Raw genomic sequence first — 26015 nt, 5'->3', positions numbered from 1 at the left:
ATAGAGAGGAGGGCGTTTGAAATGCAGCACATGGTAATGTGTTAGGTTTGCCGGTGCTTTTGAACACCTTGCCGAATGCCGATGCAGTTTGCTTTAGAGACAACTTTCATCTCTGCTGAGCAATGTGAAAACTGAGTGAAGTTAAGCTAAAAGCAAACAATAAATATTGTAGTTGTCCCTGGAGGTTTATGGATGCTGAGAGAAGAATAATCCCTCAAAAATGTTTGCTCGGGTTTAAGTGTAGCCTATATCGAGGCCTCAAATGAAATAATAGCCTAGCTTTTTCTGCAGTGCAACAGCATATGGGGCCGCTATTCAACAATCACGCAGAACACTGTCTTTTCTCAGAACACGAGATTACAAATGTAAACATGCACCTGCCATGTGAAAACTTGAAAACATTGGAGCTTACATACCGTTTTAAAATGAATGACACATTTAGCAAATGAGAGCTAGAGGTTTCTTCCACTCAAGGCTTGATTTTATCCAACCGGTTTACATACACTTAAAGGGATAACGTTAGTTCACCCAAAAATAATTTACTCGCTCTGTATGAGTTTCTTTCTTCTGTTGAAAACACACAAACAAGATATTTTGAAGAAATGTTTGGCTCGGGGTCATGGTGCAAAGGACCCTAAATTGATTTTACTCCAAACCATCCCTTTAAGACATGACTATGTTTACATTAATCCCTCACCCAAGAATGATTCATTTTGTGTTGGCCTTCACTATGCGCACTTTATAAAAATTTAAATAGCGGAGTTAATCAGCAATTTTCAGAAGTTAGGAGAAAGTAAGGGACAGTCTCATGAAAAACTGACTGTTTTACACCCCAACACCCTTCTGTCAGAGCCTATTTTCAAAAGGAAGGTGGCAAGCCCCATCTTGTGGTCAACATTGGATATTACAGTGCTTGAGAAAAGTTCAAAACCAAGCTAAGCAAATGCAATGATTCATAATAACCATTTCGAGTACATATTTGAGGTTAGACCTCTAACACAGGTCTGTTTTTTTAATCATAATTCAACCTCCAACTTACATTGGGGAGATAATGTTATGAATACAAATGATTCTTCAAAGAAATGCATTCTTTAAAATAAAAAATAAAATAAAAACATTTTTTTAAAAAGTGCATACACAACAAAACATACAAATAAATTAACAAAAAGCATTTGACAGTCTCATGCAACCAAACATTTACATGGTTTATTATTATGTTCCTCTTTTGGTTGACCTAGACTGACATTTGAATAATAAAATGATGACAGCCCAGTTATAAGCCCACCAAAGTGGGTACCAGTTCGTGAACAATACATAAAAATGGATCTGGGCCGAGAGAAATCATTCCAGTGTGTAAACCAAGAGCAAGCATATCATGTCATAAGACTGATACAGCTTCATAATAATTATAAAGTCATCCGTCCTATCCAAACGCTTCATAAGACCAAGTCATATTAGCACTTCAGCCATTGAAAATATCCGATTTACAAGACTTGGAAAGGGTAATAGCACTTCTCTGAATTCATGGTCCGAGAAATTCACAACTTAAGACATGGAATGACATGAAAGACAAAATGAATGTAGTGTTTAGTGTATCAGCATTGCAAGCGATGCAGGAATTGTGTGCACTGAATGAATGCTGATGATAAAGGTCAATATTAGATACAACACTCCCTACAAACTACATGTGAAAGCATGACCAGAACACATTGCGCCAGCGAAATGTGAAAAAATAAAAAAACATATATAAAAAAATATACAAAAATAAATTCATCACATGGAAACAGGGAGGTCATACCCTAAAGAACAGCTTATGAATTAAAATAACAGTATTAATAATAATAAAAAAAGTGTATAAAAGAAGAAAAAAAAAAAGCATGAAAATGCAATGCCAATTGCACATTTTTGAATACATATGGTTAAAGCTAATTTATGCTCTCATATTACAATATTTACGAAATCAAAAGTTCGACAAGTGTGCAAAAAAGCAATTAAAAAACGGAAAATTCATGCTGTTTTCGTTTAAAAAAAGCAGACATTGATAACCAGACTCGTCTTGTTTAGCAACAGTCACTTGCATAGTTAAGTGCATGCGTCAATGTAATCATGCAATACCGCTTTGTACAAATACTTTTTCAGTGCACACATAATATGGGCCTGTCGCAAAAAAAGAAAAAAGAAGCGTGCTACACATTAGGTTCATTGCTAAAGTATCTATTTTAAGATATAGTGTGCTAAAAGGGAAGGGTTTTTGAGACCGAAAAGCAGCATGAAAATGAGAACGGTTCAACAGTGGCGTCAGCACCACTTGGATTAATGTTTTAATTACAGGGCAGCAAGCTGAACAGTGGCCAACGTAATGACACCATTATGCTAATGTAACAATAATGACTTGTTTAACCTTATATTTCTCCTGTCATATATAACATTTTGAATTAGTCCAAATGAACTTGTCTGAGCTTACTGAAGATGGAAATATATTTATGCCGTTGACAAGTATGCAAAATAAACAGGCCTTTCTGCAGAGCCATTTCAACTGGGTATTAAATCTCAAACTCTTGGCACAAAAAGAAAAAAGAAAAAAAAGAACAAAAAAAAAAAAGAACAAGATTTACAAATGACACCCCATTATCGTGGTGGGGCATTACAATCCTGAAAATTATTTTGATTTAAATTGATTAAATGTGTTTCATTACTATTGCATATGCACAGTATTTATCTTTTAAATAATTTTTCTCAAAAACACCAACATTCCCGAATAGAGAATGTCAATATATCTGTTCTCCTACAAAGTGTTGAAAACTATTGCACTGGTTGTCCACAGATAAATATGGAGATAAAAACCTTAGCAGGGTTCAACTCCAGCTCACTCAAGCCCAAATGAAAACTGCTCACATATATCGGCATTGGATTTGGCGGGCATGAAATGGTTCAAGTATGATTATGTGGCTTTCAAAATTTCATTATAAAAACAAAGATTTACAAAACAATTTCATGCAGGGCTTACACTGCCTCCATTAATATTCAGATAAAGAGATCACAGCATTTTGCTGGAATAAACTAAATAGATTGAGTTTAAAGATTGTCCTCCACTAATTTACCAATCGAAAGATCACATTCACACAGCAACAATTCAGCTATCGGCACATTTCTAAGGGCAGTAATGCTACTTGAACACTTGTAACTGCTCTTGTGTATAAAAGGATAGAGTAGGGTAGGAGAGCAGCCTTTAAGAGGTACCAATGAGATTGTTCACTGCTGAACCCCAGTAAGTCTACAGCTTCAAATGCGGCCAAGTTTCATGATGTTACTCTTCTCGATCTCATACTGTATCAGTGCCAGGGGAACACTGGACTGTAAATAGCACCAAGTGTAGATGTGGAGTGAATTGGTACAGTACTCCAAGGAATAACGCAAGAATCTAATTTCATCATAAGTGACTTGTCCAAAGAAAAAGGAATGGTACCAAGATAAAAAGTATTGTACATATTGTCCATTACATCTAAGCATTATTTGAGGGAGAAAAAATATATACAAAGTGCTAAGTTAAAACATTCCTATTCAGAGTCATGAACAGTAGTAGATTAATTTACCATACCTTGCCAGAGGCAACGATTTGGTTCCATGGCAGGATAGAAAGGCGCTTTCTGATAATTTACATATTTTCTTTGAGAAAAGTAAAATACAGGTATATACTATATACTTTATATTCTTCTTAGGCACATCAAAAAATAGCTGCATTACAGAAAATAATGGAACTGCTATTCAAATTTCATTGAGGCGTCTGTGTTGGCCGTGCAGATGATTGCATGCTGGAAGAAAGCTTTCTAGAGGATGCCACCTTTTCAAGAGGCCTTTTCCCATTGATGGGAGACTGAAGACTAGTCTCAGAATTGGAAGACTTGGACTTGCCTACTGGTAAGAGAGAGCGCTTGATAGGAGTGGAGGTCTTCGAGGACTCTTTCTCATCAGTAGCAGCCTTGGTGGAGCGCGGCTCCGGAGAGACCTGCTGGGAAGAGTTTCCCGAGCCTTCACCCTCATCAACATTGAGTTTGTTCTGGCTGCAGGACTTGGCACTCCTCTCGAGAGCCTTCTTGGCGAGAATCGTGGTCTTGCCCAGATCGGCCGACCGCCGAGTCTCTTTCTGCCGAAGCGCGCTCTTGAAAAACGAGAGTCCCTTGTCCTCGGATTTGCTGCTGCGGCGGAGGTCTCTTGAGGAGACGCTTGGGGAGCGCAGGCTGGTGACTGAGGAACTACTGCTGGAGCTTCTCACTGGCCTCCTCTCGGGCCCGCTTCCTTCAACAGTTCTAGGTTGGGATGTCCGTGGGGTGCCACTGACTCTTGACTTCTCTGCAAGGGGACTGGTGTGGGCCAAGTCCTTGCTGGAGCCTCTCTCCACCAGTTTCTTCTTGCCAGACACAGAGTTTCTCTCAGCCACTGAGGAGCTCTTCTTGGATGTGGGTGATGGAGAGGCAGAGGATTGGGGTGTGGAAGCAAGGGACAGCTTCCCCTTTGTGCCTCCTGACACTGGAGATTCCTGTGCCTGCAAGGACTCTTTCTTTCTGGAGGGCGTTCCTGAAGGTGTACCCTTGGTACTCTTGGGAGAATCACTCTTCTCTTTTAGATTGGTCGCTTTGGTGCCCTTTGCTTGAGGGTTGGAAGACACTTGGGAGGATGGAGATTTCGTTACAGAAGAGGTGCTCTGGCGCTTCTTGGAGGGCTTCTCTTGGTCTCCCTTGGTCTTGGTGGAGCTCTTCTTGCTGGAGGACCCTTCTGCTTTCTTCTCCGACCCAGAGCTCTTATGCTTCTGCTCTTTGGAGCGCACTCCGAGAGTATTCTGGTCCACAGCATTAATCTGGTTGTTGTTGTCTATGGGCTCACCTTTAGAGCTCTTCCTGTCAGCCTGGGTTGGAGCTCTACAATAGGCCTCATCAAGGATCATTTTCCCATTGCTGTCATCACTACAATTACCCTCCATCATGGCCAGCGGGGCCTTACTGCTGGGCTGACGTTCATGTCTGCTGTAGCCACCGAAGCAAGACGTGGACACTTTGTCGTCACAAGCTTCTCCTATCCTCTCTAGAGGAGGGGAGGAGCGCGAGTCCAAAGAGAATCGCGAGGGCGAATTGGACCTCATTTGTAGTTTTGCTGACAGAGACCAGGAAGGTTTCATCCCGTTTTCACTGAAAGCCAGAGGACTGGTAACCGACGATCTAGAGGACAAGCTCTGCCGTTGAATGCTTCTCACGAAGGGTCGCGTTGAAAATCCTCCTTAAAAAAAAAAGGACAGAGAGATTTAAACTAATGTGCTGGTAACAGACTGAATGAAAAGAGCATTGGCATGCAGTTTTGTCTTAACTGAGCAAGGCGGGAGATCCTGTGTTAGTAAGCGCTAAAGCTACAAGAGAGAGAAGACATAATAAAGAAAGGCAAGAGTAAAACACTGGCACAATACACAGAATAAGAGGACACAAGGAAGATGAGGGCAAAATATGGTACTACTTGGCTTCTAAATATTTATTAAAGACATCGGAAAGATAAACATCCATGTTAAGAGGCATAACGATGTTCCTCACCATCGTCTTCACTGCGATCACCGGGAAACTCCACTGACTCTGCCAATGAGATCAGAGAGGTGCGTCTTGAGGAGGCTCCAGAGGCCAGGCTGGGCGGCCTGCTGCCTGGAAGCCGGTTAACCCAGTGTTCACATAAAGATGAGCTGGTGGAGCCTGAGATCACATCCAGGAGTTACACAAATCCAAAAACAAGGATCTTCATTTAGAGGGCCATGTTTTGCACTGTTGTAAAATTGTATTTTCCCCCCGAAAAAACATGTTATTCAAAATTTCTTTACCAAAAAATAAATAAAATAAAAATAGTAGTACGTTTTCTGTTCACTCTCTGACTCGTAGAATTAAATGGGCTGTTTTGATACTGTACTTTTCATATGTTTTGATGGGCTAACCTATTGACTAACCACTGTGGCCATCAGGGTTGTTGAATATTGAAATAGATAGTTGTTGGTCACATGGCAGTTACTGCCATACAACGTGTGATATTTTTTTCCCAAAAGCAGTATAAGTTAGGTATTAGTAGGGCAGGGCGGTATGACAGTATATATCATGACCACCGAATAAAGTGTCTATTGTTAGAGATTTTAATATATAGTTTATTTTGCAGTATGTAAATATATCCGTGTAGCACAGTACTACTTAAAGTTATATAAACATAAGAGTAATAAAGAAACATGCATGAATGAGAAAGTAAAGTTGATGTTGAACGCAATAAGCTGTGAAAAATAACTCAATGCAGTTGGTGCTAGCGCTGACAGACACACAGCTGAAGCCTGTGCACAAAAAGTGGCCTCTCTCCGACAGCATGCAATCACAAATTCTGAACGTTTATGATGTTTAATAAAGTTATTAAGCGCAATACACTGTGAAAAAGAACTCCATTTGGTTGGTGCTAGCGCCGAGTGACATACAACCGAAGTGCGAGCACAGAAAGTTGCCACACTCAGACAGCATGCGATCGCAAATTCAGTTCTCTTTCGCGTCTTATTGTGCTTGAATGGTCAGACAGATGCACAATAATGTAAAAATGCCCGTTGTGTGGAATATTCCTGTGAACATATAGTCGCTTATGTCTTAAATTAACAAACAGTTAGGTGAAATACGAATTAGATCTGTGCATTCGTTCTTAAAGGGACAGCAGGCTGGTAAACTGTGCTGTAAAAAAAAACAAAAAAGTAGTATGTAATACATTTTAATAATTTAAATTTTAGGGTTCCATGAAGTGGAAATAAGAGAAAACAATGATAGAATTTTCATTTTTGGGTGAATTCTTTCTGTAATCTGCTCATGGCTCAGATGTCAATATTATGACAATTTTGAATGACCCAACTACATATCCATAAATGAGCTGGAGGCCCTTCAATGCAAGATATACGTCTAGACAGTACATCGAACTCTTAATATTTTTAATTGTTAATTCTCCAGAACAGAATCTCTAAAAAACTGTCATACAAATACGAAGCAGTTTCATTGGGCTGGAAAAGAGGGTCACTTGGATGATCACATGCCAGCACCTTCACAAGCCTTCTAAATGAACAAGACAAATGAGTCAGCAAACTGTGTCAACCCAAAACTTGACAAGGAACAGGAGTCACCTGCAACAGAGCTGTTTGCCGACCAGGAGGGAATAGTTGTCCTCCTTTGATAGAACAGAATGTATGCAGTCTGCTGACAGACATCCTCATCAGCTATAGGCTGAACCTCACTGTCATCAAAGCAATACCACTGCCCATCAATGGAGTTCTTACAGTACGCTGTTAAGAGTAAAAACCGGGAATGAAATATCAAATCCACCAATCAAGCCGTTAATACAATACTATTTTGAATACTACACTGAAGTTCCTAGTTCTCTTTAAGGTGTTACCTGTGTAATGCCCTCCATGCATGTTTCCGTGATGGTTACACACAGCATAGAGGTCATAAAGGTAGTCGTCTGGGTTTCGGCCAAGTCCGTAAGGTCGTCTCCATGGTGACCAGTGTGAGGGTAAGCTCCAGCTGCTCTGGCTTCTCTTCACCACATGGGGTGCCATATCCATGCCAATCAAAGGAAATCTCACCATGTTTTGCATCTTAACCCTCCTATCCGCTTCCTTGAAAACACAAGGCCTACATATTAGTAAGTAGGCAGTCATTTAGCACACACATTTATCCAAAGATATTGAATAGGAATGCTAACACATATCTTTCCTGGTAGATATTCATGATAACCAATGGAACGCCCCCTAGTGGGGTATGAACCTTTAAGTACTAGTCTAGTCTCAACTTTAACCACAGGCCACTCTAACACACATTTGCACTGCATGTTGGGAGCACCATTTGCCCAGGATATGTGATTTGATTAGTACAGCACCTGTCTAAACCTCTTGAGATGCAAAATGAGAACATCAGGCAGGGTCCACAGGCTGAGTTTGATCCGACCCTGTTGCAGCTGCCTGCAATGAGGGCAGCGCCAGGCATCGTCTGGGGCCAACTGGAAGGCATACAGGAAGCAGACATAAACAAAATCAGTCAGAGGGGTTTTACATTTTACAAATCTGGCTGTTTCTTCATTTTCCTTAAAGCACAGCCAGTTCCAAACCCTTTCATAATTGCCCACAGCCAGCTCCGGCTAACCACAGTGTATATTTATATGCTATGTGGACCCATTCCAGGGTTACAGATGTGTTTGCAAAAAAACTAGCAATTTTAAAACAGCACTGACAGCAGAAATAGAGAAACCTTGACACATGTGTCCACAAAGGCAGCTCTAGAGAAGTGGAAATTAAAGGAGTGTGATAACTCTTTTAAAAAGACAGTTCACCAACAATCAAAATTCTGTCATCATTCACTCACCCTCATATCGATCAAAAACTTTCTTCTGTGAACACAAAAGGAGAGTTTTAGCAGAATGTCCGAGCTGCTCTTTTCAAAACGAGGAAAGTGGATGGGAGCAGTCAAGCTCCAAAAATGACAAAAGCATCATAAACTGCCTCTTATGAAAGAAAGAGACATAAACCTAGGGTGTGTTCACAACTGACAGGTTTGGTTCAGTTAAAATTAACTCCATTAGTGCGCACCAAACAAGCGCTTCCAAACGAACTTTGATGCGGTTTGGCTGAAAATGAACACAACATGGACCAAAGACATCTTAAACAGAATGCTCAAGCACACCTTATTTTTCTCGTCATAGGCGCTACGTTGCCCATTACAGTTCGGTACAGGCATCAGAACGGCCATCTCCGTGCAGATCTTCAGTTGGTGTGCAACAGAGGAATTCCTGGTGCTGTTTTGAATCCTTTACACATTTTATAAGCTCTTCACAAGTTCTCAGCTAGTAAAAAAATACTGTCATATGTATGCACATACAAGTGCATTTAGCTAAGCACACAGTATTGTTTTGGATGTTCATTAAATTCCATCACAAAATATACATCATACAAGCCAAACTACAAGTGTGAACACGCCCTTAACACGCTATTCACTGAAAATCTCGTTCGACAGCCTTGGTCTCCTTTCATTTAGTTCATTTAGTAATTTCTCCTTTTGAGTTCCACAGAATAAAGTAAGACATATGGGTTTGGAAGACATGATGTTGAGTACATAATGACAATGACATAACTACATAATTTAGCGTGAACTATCCCTTCAGTGTGCACCAAGCCAGACTTTTACCTGCTCCTCTTTGGTGTAGAGCTGGAAGCACTGAGCGAGGGTGCAGGCCTGCGGCTGATGGTGCTGCTCTCTGTGCAGATACACACTCTCAGCATCAGGGATGTACTCTTCCTCAGTGTGTCCAAACAAACTGCGGGAATCAGAACAAACACTGGAGACAAATCTCTAACCAGACCAGTCATGTATGACTTCCTATCCTATTACTTCAACATATTTATTTTGTCTCTGCAAGATATTTTTCCAATAGTCTGCCAGAGAATGTTTAATACATGCACGCGTGTAAAAAAAAAAAAAAAAAACGAGCGCACATTCAAAAGTGATTGCAATACCCCACATATTGATTGCGGCTCCCTGATGCCCGCAAATTATATACAATATTCCCCCCCTCTTCACCAATTCAGAAACCCCCTGCAGTTCCCTCCAGGGGTTCGCAAATCCTAGTTTAGGATACCCTTATCTATTTTAATGACTCGATTTTAAAGTGTGGTTTATTTTTCCAAATATATTGGGGGTCCACTATATAAAAACTACAGAAGAGTATTAATTATGGCTTGGTTTTACTTACTATTCCTTGGTCTCTTTGTCCCACTCCACTACAATTTTAACATGAGGAGGTCCTCCTGGTCCACAGGATTTATATGCTCTACAAAGGAGAGATTGAGGAAATAGGATTTATCAAATTAGTGATATAGTGATACAGATTACATAACCAATGCAATTTGTTGTTCTTCAGCACAACCACGTTTTGATTATTTGAAACGCTATTACATCTATAAGATGTTACGGGTGCGTGTTAAAAATATTAAGAACATGTTCAATGGGTCAAACAGCCAGTAGAGTTTCTGATGAAGTGCTTCAATGGCAGTAATTACATGCTAAAGCAATGAGCGCTAGCTTTGCCACTCAAGTGCCTGTCCAAGCCAAACAACGACAGTCAGGGATCACTACAATAGTATTGAAAAAATTTTTTATGCTTGGCTGAACTATCCTTTTAAGGCGAGACACTACAGGTGAATAGGGTAAAAATTTTAACTAGCAGATATCACCATGAAACTTTCCCAGTTGATTACCTACATTAAGATGAGAAAAAAATGTATTACAAGTTTTCTATAATTTAATGTTTAAATATGCAAATTAGGCAATATCTAATTAAATATGCGCTATTTTGCATATATTTTAAAGGTCCCATGACATGCTACTTTTTGTAGGCTTTAATATAGGCCTTAGTGGTCCCTAGTACTGTATCTGAAATCTCTTTCCAAAAATTCAGCCTCAGTGCAGAATTATAGCCACTACAAGCCAGTCCCAGAATGAGCTTCCTTCAGACAGGCCGTTTCAGTGTCTGTAGCTTTAAATACTAATGAGGAGGAGAAAGGCGGTGCAAGGTGGAGGATGGGTGTGGCCTTGACCATCTTGCGCAACGGTAACGTGGCGTGCATGTTTACGTTGGATATAGCAATGGCACGAAGACACGCAGTCTTTCAAGCATTTCAGTTTGACCCAGAATCTGATCCAGATGGAGAAGCAACGGATGAAGAAGTTGCAACTCAGCGGCTCCAGCAGGACGTTTCCGAATGTTTAGTTTAAAATATTATGCCTGGATACGGTACTTTATTCGGATGGTTTACAGTTATTATCATGTAGCTAACGCTAACCTACTGTTGCCTTTTCATGAGAGATCTGTAACGTCTGTATTTATCTTATTACAATTACATCAAGCTCTGCGATCTTGAAATGCGGATATCGCGCGCGCCATATAACCAACAGGAAAACAGTTATCCAAATAACAAAGACGTGTACAACACTCGCGTTACAGTGTGTGTATTCACACACATAAACTGCATAGATAATGTTACAGCCACATTCTACGTGTAAAATCTAGGTAACCATAAACAGTAAAGCAACACACTTATATATCATTAGTTGACTTACTTGTCCGAGGTGTGTAGCTGAGCCAAAGAGAGTGATCCAGACTTTAGTTTCAGACGTTCAGCAAGCCCAGCTCTGTATTGACCCTTCGGTGTTCATTTGTACATCCAATTATTGAGCAATTGTTATGCTTCGCTCGCTCAAAAGCCATGATCTCTCGTGGACAAACTAAAATCGCGCGCGCACGTTCCTACTTCCAAACGCATTTTCTCTGGGCGGGCAAAGCAGAGACAGGGGAGGTAACATTTCCTCCTTATGACGTCATAAGGAGGAGATTCAAGATCAGCGCGTATGAGCCTCCATTTTCTCAAAGGCAGAGAAAGATAGCAAAAGCTCGATTTACACCGATTAAAATTTCTAGAAACTTGGGGACCATATACAGAGTAGGGGAACTCATATTAATGTTAAAAAACCTCAGAAAGTGAAAATTTCATGTCATGGGACCTTTAAAAAACGAAATCTGAGTATTGGATAAAGCCAGGTTAAAAATTATTTTTTCATTGTGTTCACATATTAGATGGGGAAAAAATTACAGAGGGATTTATGGATATCTACTTTTGTTATCCTGTAAATCAGAATATACTGTCAATAGCCTTAAAAAAATTATTTTCGCCATGTTTTTTGGAATAAAATGTTATATAAATCAGGCTAGGAATAATATATTTACAAATCCCTCTGTAAATGTCTTCATAATATAACTAGGTACAAGACTGGGAAGTTTGGTGTATATAGGTGCTACTGAAGTGGAGATTTCGAACTTGGAGTATAAGAGAAAGGTCATTTTGAGAAAACGGGCTTTAAAGATTTATCATCAGCCAATGAGATTGCGCATTCAGCCCTTTTACTTTCACGATTGGTTGCTGATAAAAAGGAAATGACCATATTTGGATCCGACAGCATTGTACAGGAGAGAGAGAGCTTTCCGGCGTGTGCGTGTGATGACAGGAAGAAGACAGAGATCGCGGAGCAGCGGGAGGATTAAGAACGCCAACTTTTGTTGAATTTATGAGAAATCTACAGACGCGAACAGACAAAGTGTAGTAAAATAAAGACCTAAATGTGTATTTCAGACTTTTTTTCACCACAAGTCTGAAAGAAGACATGCTATTGAAGACAAATATCCAAAAATCTCAAAATTGACCAGTGAAAAAAAAACAATGTTTTTGCCTGCCGTGTCTCGCCTTAACAGATGTTTCAGTATCCAAAATGAAGCAGCCTCGTTTTATTTTGTTTTATTACATTTTTTTTATCTAATAATCACCTTGCCTGCAACACTAAAGCGGTTCTAAACTTTTAATCTATGCTCATTAAAACATCTAGTCTAATGTGATGTCTTTGGAGGTTTGTGTAGTTAATGGCACTTTAATAAAGTATTTGCTGGCTGCACATGTAGCCAGCGGAAAAACTGTTTATGTGCACCAATGGTGAAACAATGTACATGTCTTTTAAACCAGTCAGTTGGACACCTGAAATTTAAGTTCACACAACACAGTGGTCATGCATAACAAACCTTTCCACAGTGGGGTGACATAGTGGCTGCTCCTCTTGTGGCAAAAGATATGTGATCCCAACCACTCCGACCACACGCAGACTAAAAGGTCCAACCTAAAATAATCAATCCGATTTATTAGTGCAAGTTGTATGCAAGACAAAAAGTATTTATTTGTATTGATCCCACCAGACTAACATTAATTAAAATAAATAGCTGTATTTCAACACCAGCAGAAGTATCACTGACCTGAATGTAAACCCCTGGCCTTAGTAGGTGACGCATTTTCTCAAGAATTTCTTTCTGTAAGACATCCCATGTCACACTGCGCTCTAGATACAGTACGAATGGAAGACCAAACCTGCAACAAACAGATTTTCCACTTACCGTCTTGTATTGTCTGGAGGTTTTTGCATACATTTTAAGACATTCTCCACGTAAGATGTTGTGTCAAATATAATGGAAATTCAACTGATGTGTTAGCATGAGGGAAAGACAATAATCAGGGTGTTTGACTGTTTTCGGCTGCTGCTTTTACCTCCGCCCTTGATGGCCAGTGCAGGCTCTGTTACAGATCAGCAGAATCATTTTCTCACATCCAGTGTTTTTGTTGGGTGATGCTGGATTCATTGCACCCTGCATGAAAGATGGTGTTCGGCTGGTCTCCGCTCCGTATTTCAAATTGTTCTGATTCAAATTTGCAAGGAGGCTTCCTGGAAATCGTTAAAAATGTTACTTAAATCGTTTAAAACAAAAGAGACAGAACTAGTAAGAAGAAATCTAAGCCAAGTTAGTGCCTATGTTTTCACAGACAAGACTATCTTTAGTTTATTATTAGTTAAGTTTCAATAAAGGCTGATTGGTTATGATTAGGATTATTTGACATGACTATACAGTTTTTCTTAAGCCCAAAGTATTCTTCGGTTTTTACGTGTACACTAGGGTATGCGTACAGTACAGCATGAGTGACAAAAATATTGTCATCAGCATGGCCTGATTTTTCTAACCGCACGTACTCCGTATGCTCAGCTCGCATTGCCATGAATTCTTTTTTGCACCAACTAGCTGGTTCAAACTAATAGACTAACTTTCAACTGTTAAGTAACACTGGCCTGGCCCGTTTTTACTGTTGAAAAAATTAAAAAACTGAGACGAAACAACAAACTCTTGGAGATGCAACAACAATAAACGACAACGTTGAAGAGTGACTGTGTAAAGGGGTTAAAGAGATACACACAAAAGTAATAAAGACATTTTCATCTGTAATAACTTCTGGAGAGAAATAGCACAGACCAACACTGGATAAAGATGAAATGTTCTGGTAAGCATGCGTTAACCAGCTATGTTCGCACTTGCTACGAAACGGAGAATATTTTGAATACGTGTTTGGCTGTAGGCCTACGCTAAGTGTTTGCGTAAAAACTGACGTATACTTTGGGCTTTAACCAAAGTGCAATGCATGAAAAAGTACCTCTTTTAGAGCGAATGTTTTCTAATCTAAAAGTCTCAGGAGTTTCAAAAGCAAAGACTGAGTCACTCTCTTGAATGATATCAAGATCGTCGTCATCATCACAAAAGGAGCGGTGGAAACCGTCGTAATACATTTCAGTCAGGACAAACTGCACAGACATAAGGCAAACAAACAGGAAACGGCTTTGGTTGATGACGTTATATGGGAAGACGAACACACAAACAGCAATTACTGTAACCCTCCATCAGTGCCCACACTTCAATATTAATGGAGAATCAATATTGTATTCAGGGAAACAGTAAAGGTCTTAAAACCAAGACTTGAATGATGCAAAATAAGACGTCGGTACTGTGCAAAAAACCTTTGGAAACTGCACCTGGTCTGGTGGGATCTTGGTCTCACGTGATACGGCCTCTCTCAGTCTGGACACAGTGCTGTTGAGTGGTACGGCCACACCAATCCTCATGCAGTGAGAGTACTTGCCTTGATAAACCACGGTCACATACAGAGGCCTGAGGAATGTCAAGTGATGAAACAAATTAATCCAAAGCAACTTTTAGTGCACAGAGACAGCCACCCTAGAAACAAACAAGGGCACAATAATGAAAGGTCATGGATCGCACCATGAAAAGTTAAAAACTACAGCCTTTTGGTTGCCAACCCAGATCATTAACCATTAGTCCACATCACCACCTAACTAGGGATGCACGATATATCGGTCACCATATCGGTATTGGCCGATATACATGTTCAATTTTAATGTTATCACTGATAAATAATGGATTATTTCCTTCGGGTGAGGCAGTTCAGATGTGCACCGTATCCCATGATGGTTTTGAATTGCTTGAAATATTATTTAAATCACTTCAAAAGGAAAATAAAGTCAAGTGCAACATGTGCAGCACATGCCAGTCTTAAAGGCTACATAAAATTAAAATGAGAACATTATAATTGTGTGCTGGGGACATGGCTTTTAATGTTGAGACCTTTTTTTTAAATCAGGCACTCAAAAATTCTTTACAAATTTGGATTTAGATTTAGATTTATCGGCCAATATATTGGTTATCGGCTTTCAAATATAAAGAATTATCACTATCGGCCAATTTGTTTACCCCTACACCTAACCAAAAACTCAAAGGGTCCGTTCTCCCCCAAAATGAAAACTTCCATTCATCTTCCAAACACAAATGACGATATTTTAATGAACCTCAGAGATTTCTGTCCCTCTACTGAAAGCCCACACAACCAAAACTCTCAATGCTTCAGAAAGTTCATGAAGACACCATAAAGTAACCAATGGGAATCACTTCACATGCAACAACAAACTTCAATGGTTACTGCTCGCCAAGCAAGCATGTTTGAGTTTATCATATTTGATGAGCTCTATGTATGTGGGTTGATCATTGATAATTATGTGAATTAAAGCCTAAATTAAATCTGTTCATCACAAAGCAGAGATGGGCAAACGTGGTCCTTGAAGGGCCAGTGTCCAGCAGAGTTTAGCTCCAACCCTAATCAAACACACCTGAACAATCTAAACAATTTCTTCAGGATTACTAGAAGGCTACAGGTAGGTTTGTGTTATCAGAGATGAAGTTAAACTCTGCAGGACAGAGGCCCTCCAGGACCGAAATTGCCCATTCCTGATAAAGCAATTGTGTCTCTTCAGAAGACTTGGATTAAACTGCTCGATACATATGGATATATTTTACGATGTCTTTATGAACTTTTTGAAGCTTTAAAGTTTTGGTGGAATGGACATTCAATGGAGGGACAGAAATCTCATAGGATTCATTAAAAATATCTTAATTCCTTTCAAAGATAATTGAAAGTCTTATGAGTTTGGAACGACATGATTGCGAGTGAATGATGACAGAATTAGCATTTTTTTTAAAGTAATGCTATTATATTCTTACCTGAAAGCATCTTCTAGAATTTAATTTTAGTGAGAGTTTAGAAAAAGAAAAAAACATTAATTTGAAATCCAAGCAGATACACCGTAATGCTCTACTTGCGGTCTTTTTTTATTGCATTCGGCAGCCTGTAAGGACTGAAAGCATTTAGCATTGCTTTAATGATGCTTGATCACCTCTCCAAAAGCATTAGGAAGCAAACTCATCTCTAAAGTGGAAACGCAGTGTGCAGTGGCCCCAGAAGATGAACACTTACTGGCTAAATCAACAACTCTTCCTTAATATCTTCCCACGTGAAGTGGCATATCAAGGAAGCATAGGGAATAAATGGCCTATGAAATAATACACAGAGATAACAGCAATTGCGAAGCATGGATAAACAGAATTAAGGAGAGGGCAAATGAAATCTACTCCCACAGACTGTGATGACCAGGGCAACTATAAGTCAGCGCTTAAGTTGCACATCGTTGAACTTCAAGACGAAATTTCCTCTTTCTCGGATCAGTCATTCTTCATGCTGGCAGAGCATAAGCTCTAAATCTACTCTCTCTCTGCACTAATGTTTTTCAGAGTGGAGAGACGCCGACAGTGCAGAAAGCTACTGTGGGTGGACGGGTCAAAATACCCCCGATTCCTCTTTATGATGTAGAACTTCTTGGATTAGGGATGATATGAAATCACCGGCAGGGTTTTACAAAATAATGATGTGGAAGTGAATCCTGGCCAGCTATTCTACTCTCCCTGGGGCTATTATTCACTGGTCCATCATCTCTGATGTACTATGAGGGGCAGGTGGGCTGTAAATCACTGTCTGTCTTCTATTAGTATGCCTTCTTTAATCATTAATGTGTACTAATAAATTCAGCAACTTAAATAAACAATAAAAAAACGGCTCTGGATTAAATCAAGTGCTCTCCTTGATCAACCACTTCACCGGCCTCTTAAAAATAGCATCACAGCACCTCAGGAGAGAAGCAGAACTGGATAATAATTTGAAGGGAAAAGTATATTTTTAGCACCCAAATCAAAGAGAAAATAGCAACTTCATAACTTTTGTATTTTATGAAGGAATATTTTGAGTAAAAGGAATTTATGCACTATCAAACAAACAGACATCTGTGTCATATCTGTAGTATGCTGTCAGTTTCGACAGAAAATTTGTTGAACCAATTGGTTTAACACAGATTGCTAACCGCCACAACTGGAAAAAGAGCAGAAGAAGAAGAGATGATCTCTGCACCAACCCAAAACAACAGTTCAGATGGCACGCAAGAGCTTGCTAGAAGCCTATATGCTTTCGATACATTTTGTGATGCTTTTTCCTGTTGTACCAAACTCATATCGAACCGTGACCCCAAAATCGAGGTACGTAGCCAACTGTGACTTCTGTGTACCGTTACACACCTAATATTTCATATATATATATATATATATATATATATATATATATATATACACTATTTGACATGGAACAAACTTCACTGAAGTGAATAACAGCAATAGCTTTTCTAAAGTCCTTTAACAAAAATATCCTCTGTTTTTAAACCCTCCACTCACTTGCTCCAAAAACTTCCATTGTAAGGTTTATTACAATGGAAGATTTTTTATTTTATTTTAAGTAATTCATACTTTTAATACTTAATACTTTTATTCAGCAATATACTTTTATTCATGCATCCTTGCTGAATAAAAGTATGAATTACTTAAAATAAAATAAAAAAATCTTCCATTGTAATAAACCTTACAATGGAAGTTTTTGGAGCAAGTGAGTGGAGGGTTTAAAAACAGAGGATATTTTTGAACTATTTTTGAAAAATGAACAAACGTGACAGTAAAGACAATGTAAAAAAAAAATATATATATATATTTTAAATAAATGCTGTTATTTTGAACTTTCTATTCATAAAAAAAGGGACATTTTTTATCACAGTTCCCACACAAATATTAAGCAGCACAACTGTTTTCAGCCTTGATGATAAATACAGATCAGATCCACAGATAAATGATAAATACATGACACAGATCCACCCCAAATGAAGCCATTAGCTGTATCTGAATGTAAACTGAAAGACCATAGCAGACTAAATTAACAACATCATTACAGCAGTCAGGAAATCGAACACTTAATCTAAACTTTTGCATATTTCATCATATTCATCCTACCCCTGATGATCAGTCAGGTCATTAATAAAGACATGACGTAGGTCAATCTGCCTTTATGTCCTCACTACAGATGAAACATGTTGCTGTCATGAAAAAACAGAGCAAGGAAATTAAATCAGAGTCTCTCTGCCATCAGTACTTACCGTGAGTGAGGTAATGGAATCGGGAGGGAGATGCAAAGAAAAGGATCGAAAGTGTTGCTCTGTTTCTGACAGTGGGGACAGGTGAGCGAGGATCTGGAATCAACAGAGGTCACAGTGAGACAAATATTTAAGTACAGTCGACAGACAGACATGAATGATCATACCTGTACTGAGCTTGAAACAGCTCTTGGACAAATGAGCCGGCTGAAAGAGGAGGTGAGGGTCCCTCTAATGCTCCATCATCTTCCTCAATAGGTGGCTATGGTGACAAACATGAGAATGTTAACAATACTAATACCAGTAACTCAAGAAAAACCGGAAGGTGGTCAACTATTGAATATTGTGCACAACAGATTTGCATATGATGCATCAACATAAACATTACATTTACCACACTAATAGATAAAATGCATCTGTATGGAGCCCCTAAAGGGACATGGTGAACCGCATTTACTTAGTTGTAAGTCTCGAAATGTCCCGTTTAAACAGCAACCGACAGTAGCGGCTAGAATACTGTCTGTATGGGAGTCAAGCTCATATTCTCTTACCAGTGACCAAAGTAGGTAGCACTTTATTTTACAGTCCTGTTTTTCATGTACATACTGTATACTTATTGTAGTAATTACAATAAATGGTACTAGTCTTAAAGATACCCCTAAATCTAATCTTAACCCATGTAGTTACCTTATATTATTCAGTACATGATGTTTTATAAACAAAGTTCGGGAGGAGCACGTTCAAATTATCAATCCAATCTACTCGTCATCAAACAATTATGTCTACCCTAATCAGCATGACAAGAAGTATATATATCCACAGTCAACTCACCTAATATTCCTTGACAGTTTTCCAGCATCCCTCCACCACCCCGACTCCTCACTCTTGGCTTAATCTTTTACAGCCAGGAATACGGGGGGAGTACTCTGGGTTCGGGCCGAATACCGAGCCCGGAGCCCTCTCCTCGGACAGCACGCCAAATACGCATTTATTCTATCTAACTTATTTGTAAGTGTGAACTAGTGAATTTCTTGGTAAGTACACTGTAAGTACATTGAAAGTGCATGTACTGTAAAATAAAGTGCAACCCCAAAGTAATATCAAAGATGGCAACGTCCATAAAACTGAAAAGTCGTATCACTTTTAACATAACAAGAGTCCAATTGAACCATGAGTTCATCCGTCAAATCTTCATTAACCGTCAGCAGCTTCAATGTAAACGTGCTAGACGGACGCGTTTAACCGTTGTAGGCATCTCACAGCTCATATCTCTGTAAGTTACCGAAACCACACAGTGTGTTGTGCAGCGCAGAGCGGCTCTCTCGCGCTGTGTGACGTGACAAACTAGGCTAGTTGTCCAGTCTGGTCGCGTACACACAGTGATGTGGTTGTGAGTCCTGAAAACGTATACGGTTTTGGTTATAGAATGTGGTTAACTTGTCACTCCCGTAAATAATCACACTATGTGCGAAAGGAATAACATATTAAGAACTAGAATATAGGACTGACAACCGTATTCTGCTGCTGTGTGAACGCGGCCTATATAATAATACAAAACTTGTGAACACATGATCAGATCACAAGGAATGTGTCAAAGGAAATTTCTTAAATACATTTTTACTGGACAGCTCATGTGCTGCGCATACACAACCATTTAAAAGTTTGGGGTCAGTAAGATTAATAGGCTTAATAGATATCAATAGGCATTAATAGATTAATACTTCTATTCAGCAAGAACACATTCAATTAATCAAAAATTACAGTTTAGACATTTATAATGATGCAAAAGATTTCTATTTCAAATAAATGCTGTTCTTTTTAACTTTCTATTCAACAGAATCCTGAAGAAATAGTATCACGGTTTCCACAAAAATATTAAGCAGCTCAACCGATTTCAGCAATGAATGATGATAATAAATGTTTCTTGAGCAGCAAATCAACATATTAGAATGATTTCTGAAAGGATCATGTGACACTGAAGAAGACTGGAGTAATGATGCTGAAAATTCAGCTTTAACATCACAGGAATAAATTACATTTTAAAATATATTACAATAGAAACAAGTTATTTGATATTTGTAATAATTATTCACTAGGCTATATTCAAGTTTTTACTGTATTTTGATCAAATAAATGCAGACTAGTGAGCATAAGAGACTTGCACTTTTAAACCATCCAAAACGCTGCCCCGATTTATTTCCACTGTATGTATGCTACTGAAACTTCGTAAAGAAAAATCTGTAGGATAAGTTAAAATTATTTTCTATGGTAAATCAACATAACGCTTCAAAACAATGCTGTCAACTGATCTTGACTTGTATTGACCCAAGATGAACATTCCTTAAAATTCTAAAAGTTAGACCAGAAAACATCTACTCAATCTAAGCGCACAGAAGAACTGTTGTCAAACGTCAGAGTTAAGGTGCATGCATATGATTATGCCGCACCATAAAGGAAGAGCTTGAGTAAATAAATAAACCCCCAAGACAGTGTAAGTGATTGATAATCTGAGAGACTGATATTCTTTTATAAGTTTAAGATTCCAGCTAAGCATCTGACTCTCCAGGGCAGTGCAGTCAGTCAGCCAGGAAACTGTCAGCCTCGTGCTCCTTGGCACAAACTCTTAGAAACCACAACGTACATCTAAATCAATCAGACAAGCTGAATGACCTCATGCGAGGATGCAAGTGGCTGACCCTGACCAGGACACCACAGGCTGTAAAAAGAAACCAAACGAGCCCTCCTCCAAACAGGCCATAGGATGTGACTTAATGTCCCATGTATTTGATATACAAGTCAGAATTTAAGTCTTTTAACTGCTAGCGGCCATTCCAGGGCAGAATGGTCCTATAAATCCAGCCGTGTTTGGCTCTTCTCCTGTTCTGCCATTTAAACAATTGAAATCTCAAGCTTTTATGGACCTGCCAATACAATCCCCCTTCTGTGCAACCTTTGTAAACATCAAGAGTGGTTAACGGTCTCCAAATTCAGCTGACCTTAAAGGTGCTCTAAGCGATGTTGGGTGATGTCACTTCTTGTTGACATTCAAAGTATTGTCAAACAAAACGGAGGCTAGCTCGACCCTCCCTCCTCCTCATGCCGTCCCCTCCCTTCCGTGCTTCCTGAAACAGGCTTTTCTGATGTAAATTCGGGAATTTGTGCGTTGCTTCTCCTTTTCCCTCTTCTTTGCTATTTGTTCATCGAAACGTCGTCTCTTTGTGTGTCGGCCATATCAAAATTCAAGAGAATATAATTCTAATGTTAGTCATTGTCTACTTGTCTAGGACGTCTTTCCTCTAGCTAACTTCCCTCTTCCTGCTTCTCTCTCCTCCACTCCCCACACCCCCCTTCATGTGCACGTGCACTAACCCCCACAATCATTCTTGTCGGTAATTGGCTGGAACACTGTTCGTTATGTTTCGTGGTCCAGGCTGGGCCAGTTTGTTTTTCTTGCCGTCTGTGGAGCCTGGGCTGTCTTCAGAGACCGCGTTTTTTTAAAGTGTGTTCAGGGACAGGCAGCTAGCGGATAGTGAGGAGATGTTTGCTGGATGTGATGAAAAATGTTTCAGCCTAAAAAAAACGTGTGAGATCGCTTAGAGCACCTTTAAGAGGAGGAAACTACAACATCCTTAGACTAAGTAGCTATGCACCAGCAAAACATTCAGTCATTTCACTATGACATCAGCAATACCTTTATAGAGGCTATGATGTTAGGGTGTACAAGATGGTTGAGGTCTTCATGGACACGGTCCAGTAGCCAGAGAAGGAACTCCTGGGCGTCGTGCTGTGCATTTCCCCGGTACTGCATGGCACTCTTGGCCACAGCATTCTACCAAAACACACACAGTGTCAGTCAAGTTTGGAACAACAAAGCATGAATGTTTCTGACCTCTAGGAGCAAGAACAGATATGGAACAGTTCCAGTCAATGTTGACAACTGAGCTTTTTAGGAGTTTACCTAGTGTTTTTAACCCTATAAAGCCTAGCCTATACTGTATCATATTTTATACATAATCAAAGCTTTGCTGAAAAACCTTTTGTACACAATCTACTTCATGCTTTCTGCCGTCTGATTGATAGTTTTGTTTTTCAAAGAAAAGGCATTTTAGTATAATTGTAAAAATGTCCACCTTAAGGTTGAGGTCTTTTTGCTGTAAAATCTTTAATGGGTTTTATAAAGTAAACTTTAGAATAACTTATTAAATATTTAAAAATGAACACTTAGGACTGAAACAACTTAGGCTTAATTGATTATCCATAAAAAAAACAATTTGTGCATATCAAATATGATACATCAGTCTTTTGAGGAATGTTTATTTGTACTGTTCATCTCAGTCATCATTGTATTGTATTGCATTATGTTTTGTTCCTCAATTAAAGAGCTTTGATCATATAACTGAGCATTGTTATATTGGGATAAACATATTTATATGCATTTTATGCAAGTAGTCTGCTATAATGTAACAAAGATCTTACATTAGAAGTTAGAATTTCCTCTTACTTTTTGGGCATATAAATAACATCTGCACCAAATTGCATATTTTTGCTTAGTTTAGTTGTCCTCTGAATAGGATTGGGGTGTTTTTTTCCCCCTAGCATGAGCTACAAAACATGGGCCACAAAAGCCTGTTTTAAACATCACACAAAACAAAACTCACATGCAAACTTTTTTCATGGCTTGCTTATAGCTGTAAAGTGTGATATGAGAAACTATTTAAGCGTAGGCAAATCTTTGAAGCTGACTAGTAACCAACCAAGTGTGATTGCAAAAAAAAATATTTTTTATTTTAATTTGTGTGTGTGGGGTGGGGGGGGTTTACAGACATTAGTAATGAGAAGTTAAACATTTCCATTAATCACTTCTTTTGAACGCTTTCTTTATGGGAATAAGAACAAGTTCAAAACGAACTCACTATAATCGGTTAAAAGTCATAATCGGTTCTCTGCAAATTACGAAACAAACATGTTAAACTCTCGGCTTATTGATTTATTGAAGGTATTCTTTGACTCAAAAACGCTCAAACTGATTCAGTCCAATTCATGAATGACTTGTTTGAACCATTTTTTCCCTTTCTTTTTTAAGTTGGCATGAACCGGAAGTTCCAATACTGTTTTCTTCCCTATTGCGACATTAATCTGAGGGAAATGATTCTCAAACAAGAATGCTTCTCAAACTTTCGTGACGTAACACCGCTTTGACTGTCGGGTAGAAGTCTGCCGCGGAGCTTGCGGGGTCTGCAAAAGTGCGCATCGGCCTAAGTATACTTTGGGCTTAAGTCTACAAGACTGCAAATGCTCATGAAGTGTGGCATTTGGGACAGGGCTAGAGAAGAAAAGTTGATCCAAAAGGGAGGGGAAGGTATTTTGATTAAAGTTTAAGGTTTTACTTTATTTTGATGGTCCCTTTAAAACATTCTGTTGACTATAAGTAACACTGCACCTACATGTCTACTAACTCTCTGAGTGTTAGTGGAGTATTAGTAGACTGGTAGGGTTAAAAGAATAAGTTGACATGTAGTTGCAAACTAAGTTACTTATAATCAGAATGTCAGTTGGCAGACCATCAAAATAAAATAAGTTAGTTGACACATAGTTGCAAAGATACTTATAGTCAACAGAATGTTCAAATCTGACCATCAAAATAAAGTTTTAACAACATTACAGTGCACATTAAATAAAAATAATCATTATAATTAGTAGACTGGTAGGATTAATGACATGTAGTTGTAAAGTTACTTATAGTCAGTAAAATGTTGGTTGGGGGATCATCAAAATAAAAAGTTGGCAGATATTAAGAAGTCTACTAATACTTTGAGTTAGTTGACATGTAACGTTAGTTGCAAAGTTATATAGTCAACAAAATGTTCAAAATTTACCATCACAATAAAGTTTTACCAAGATTGCAGAGCACATGAATTAAAAATAATCATAATTATGTGCAGGGACGAATCATTTATAATAATTACTGCAAAATAACTCAATTTTGAATTTCAAGGTGACGACTTCCACAGAGCTATCAAAGACACGAGTGTCATTTTTTTTGGCAAAGGTAGATATGCAAAATATCTCCAGGTGTGTGTGAACGACGTCGTCGTGATAATCCTTCGCGTGAACTTACTTTGAAGTCTCGACTGTGCTGCGGCGTGTACTCAAAAGTCCACAGGGCTCGGACCAACCCCGACAGCTGCTCGGTCACCTCTCCTTTGTCCTGACCGCCCTTCCTCTGCACGACCCCGTTCGTCTTGGGTTTCTCCTCATCGTCCGTCTGATCGCCTCGATACTGCTCCAGCGCCAGATACTCCGCGAACAGCTCCGTGTTGCTCAGGCACTGCAGAATAGCGTTCATGAAACACGTATTGCCGTGGTTTTTCAACCCGGACACTCCGGGGATTTTGTCCCCGGACAGAAACCCCCCGCAGTCGCTCTCGTCCGACGCGACGGACCCCTTGCCTTCTTTCTTGAAGGCTGTGAACCCCCCATCGTCCTTGTCGCCCACGGGCGCGTGCAGCTCCGAGCTGAAATGCGAGAGCGTGGACAGAGTCTTCAGGACTCTGCTCATGAAACTGCCCACGGAGCGCACCGAGCCCCGGCGGAACAGCTTCTTGCTGAAGCCGGACTTCTTCTCTTTACCCGAAGCTTTGCTGGACATGCTTGAAGTGTTTAGGGCATCCCCTCGCTCAGTGATAATCGAGTGCAAACGCTGGCTGCTTATTTAGAGCATAAAATCGACTCAAGATCTGGCATGTTACTTCTCAAAGGGCTAGCTAGCTGGAGGCAGTGCCTCTATTATCCAAGTGTTTGCTTCAGTGACACAACCCGAATTTGCCTTGAGAAGATGCATTGTGAAGCGCTCACGCCTGCCACTTTTTCAGATATTAAAAACCTGTTATGTGAAGTTGGCAGTAACCAGGCATCCGGTTATTAACTTGCAGCTGGTTGTCAGCCATCTACAACACCCTGTATTATATGTTCACTGACTCCCCGGTATTACTCGCTACTAAACAAACCGTTTAGGTTTGCACGCTCCCTATAATCCAGTGAAGTGATTTCTACTAGCTAACACCGTGGCTAACTAGGCCTGCCGAGGATAACCGTTTGCCATGTCAATGAAACGACGGGCAAAAGTTAATTTCTACCGGAGATACTGTCCAGCATCAGCATCAAACCCGCTTGACTGCCGCGCGTGATCAAACGCTGTAGGCACGCAGATCACTGTCATAATACAGGACAGTGGTTAGCTCGCGCTGCTAGTGCGCTAGCCTCTGCCGCTTCTTCATGCATAATTGAACGATGCACTGCAACTCCACCCAGGCAATGACGCTCTGTTCCGATAGCTAAATATGCGAAGGCGAGATACTTTAGTTTTTTTTTTTTTTTTTTTTTTTGTCTATTTAGATTTTGAAGTCCATCCGTCGCACCGACCGCTTTCCAGCGCGAGCCCGATGCTACAGGACAGCAGCAGCAGATGCGCGCGACCGAGCCAGAGTTCAGCGTGCACCGCAAATCCGTAGCGTTTTCGAGTGTTCTCGTTGACTCAGCGGTTTTCTTTTAGCCCGTGCAGTTTGAAGAAGTCTGGTGGATTCCGATAGTGATAGTGGTGTGTTGGTGGTCCGTCTTGTCCTCGAGAGCTTTTCTAAAATCACTGACACTGCAGGGCGCGGCGGTGCGCCGTGACGTCACAGCCCA

General features: G+C 39.7%; 1 protein-coding gene across 1 annotated transcript; it reads right to left on the bottom strand.

Moving 5' to 3' along the window:
* Window positions 1–978: 978 nt before the first annotated feature.
* On the bottom strand, window positions 979–26015 carry usp31 (ubiquitin specific peptidase 31). Its single transcript, XM_082177815.1, has 16 exons — window positions 24448–26015; window positions 22021–22158; window positions 18497–18591; window positions 18333–18425; window positions 14490–14625; window positions 14114–14261; window positions 13181–13355; window positions 12892–13003; window positions 12664–12758; window positions 9790–9867; window positions 9225–9354; window positions 7924–8043; window positions 7438–7663; window positions 7169–7327; window positions 5577–5729; window positions 979–5271 (listed from the first exon to the last, which is right to left on the bottom strand). The coding sequence occupies exons 1-16, from the start codon at window positions 24976–24978 to the stop codon at window positions 3773–3775; spliced, it is 3888 nt and encodes a 1295-aa protein (XP_082033941.1). The 5' UTR covers window positions 24979–26015; the 3' UTR covers window positions 979–3772.

This window comes from Leuciscus leuciscus (genome assembly GCF_965113295.1).
Source record: "Leuciscus leuciscus genome assembly, chromosome: 1".
Taxonomy (NCBI): Eukaryota; Metazoa; Chordata; class Actinopteri; order Cypriniformes; family Leuciscidae; genus Leuciscus; species Leuciscus leuciscus.
Note: the sequence above shows the minus strand (reverse complement) of the source record. Positions and strands in the feature narration are given on the sequence as shown.

Coding starts and splice junctions, on each gene's coding strand:
- usp31 (XM_082177815.1), bottom strand. CDS start 24,978: ATGTCCAGCAAAGCTTCGGGTAAAGAGAAGAAGTCCGGCTTCAGCAAG. Junction 18,592..22,020: donor ACATCATAGCCTCTATAAAG/GTATTGCTGATG, acceptor TTGTCACCATAG/CCACCTATTGAGGAAGATGA. Junction 18,426..18,496: donor CTGTTTCAAGCTCAGTACAG/GTATGATCATTC, acceptor TGTTGATTCCAG/ATCCTCGCTCACCTGTCCCC.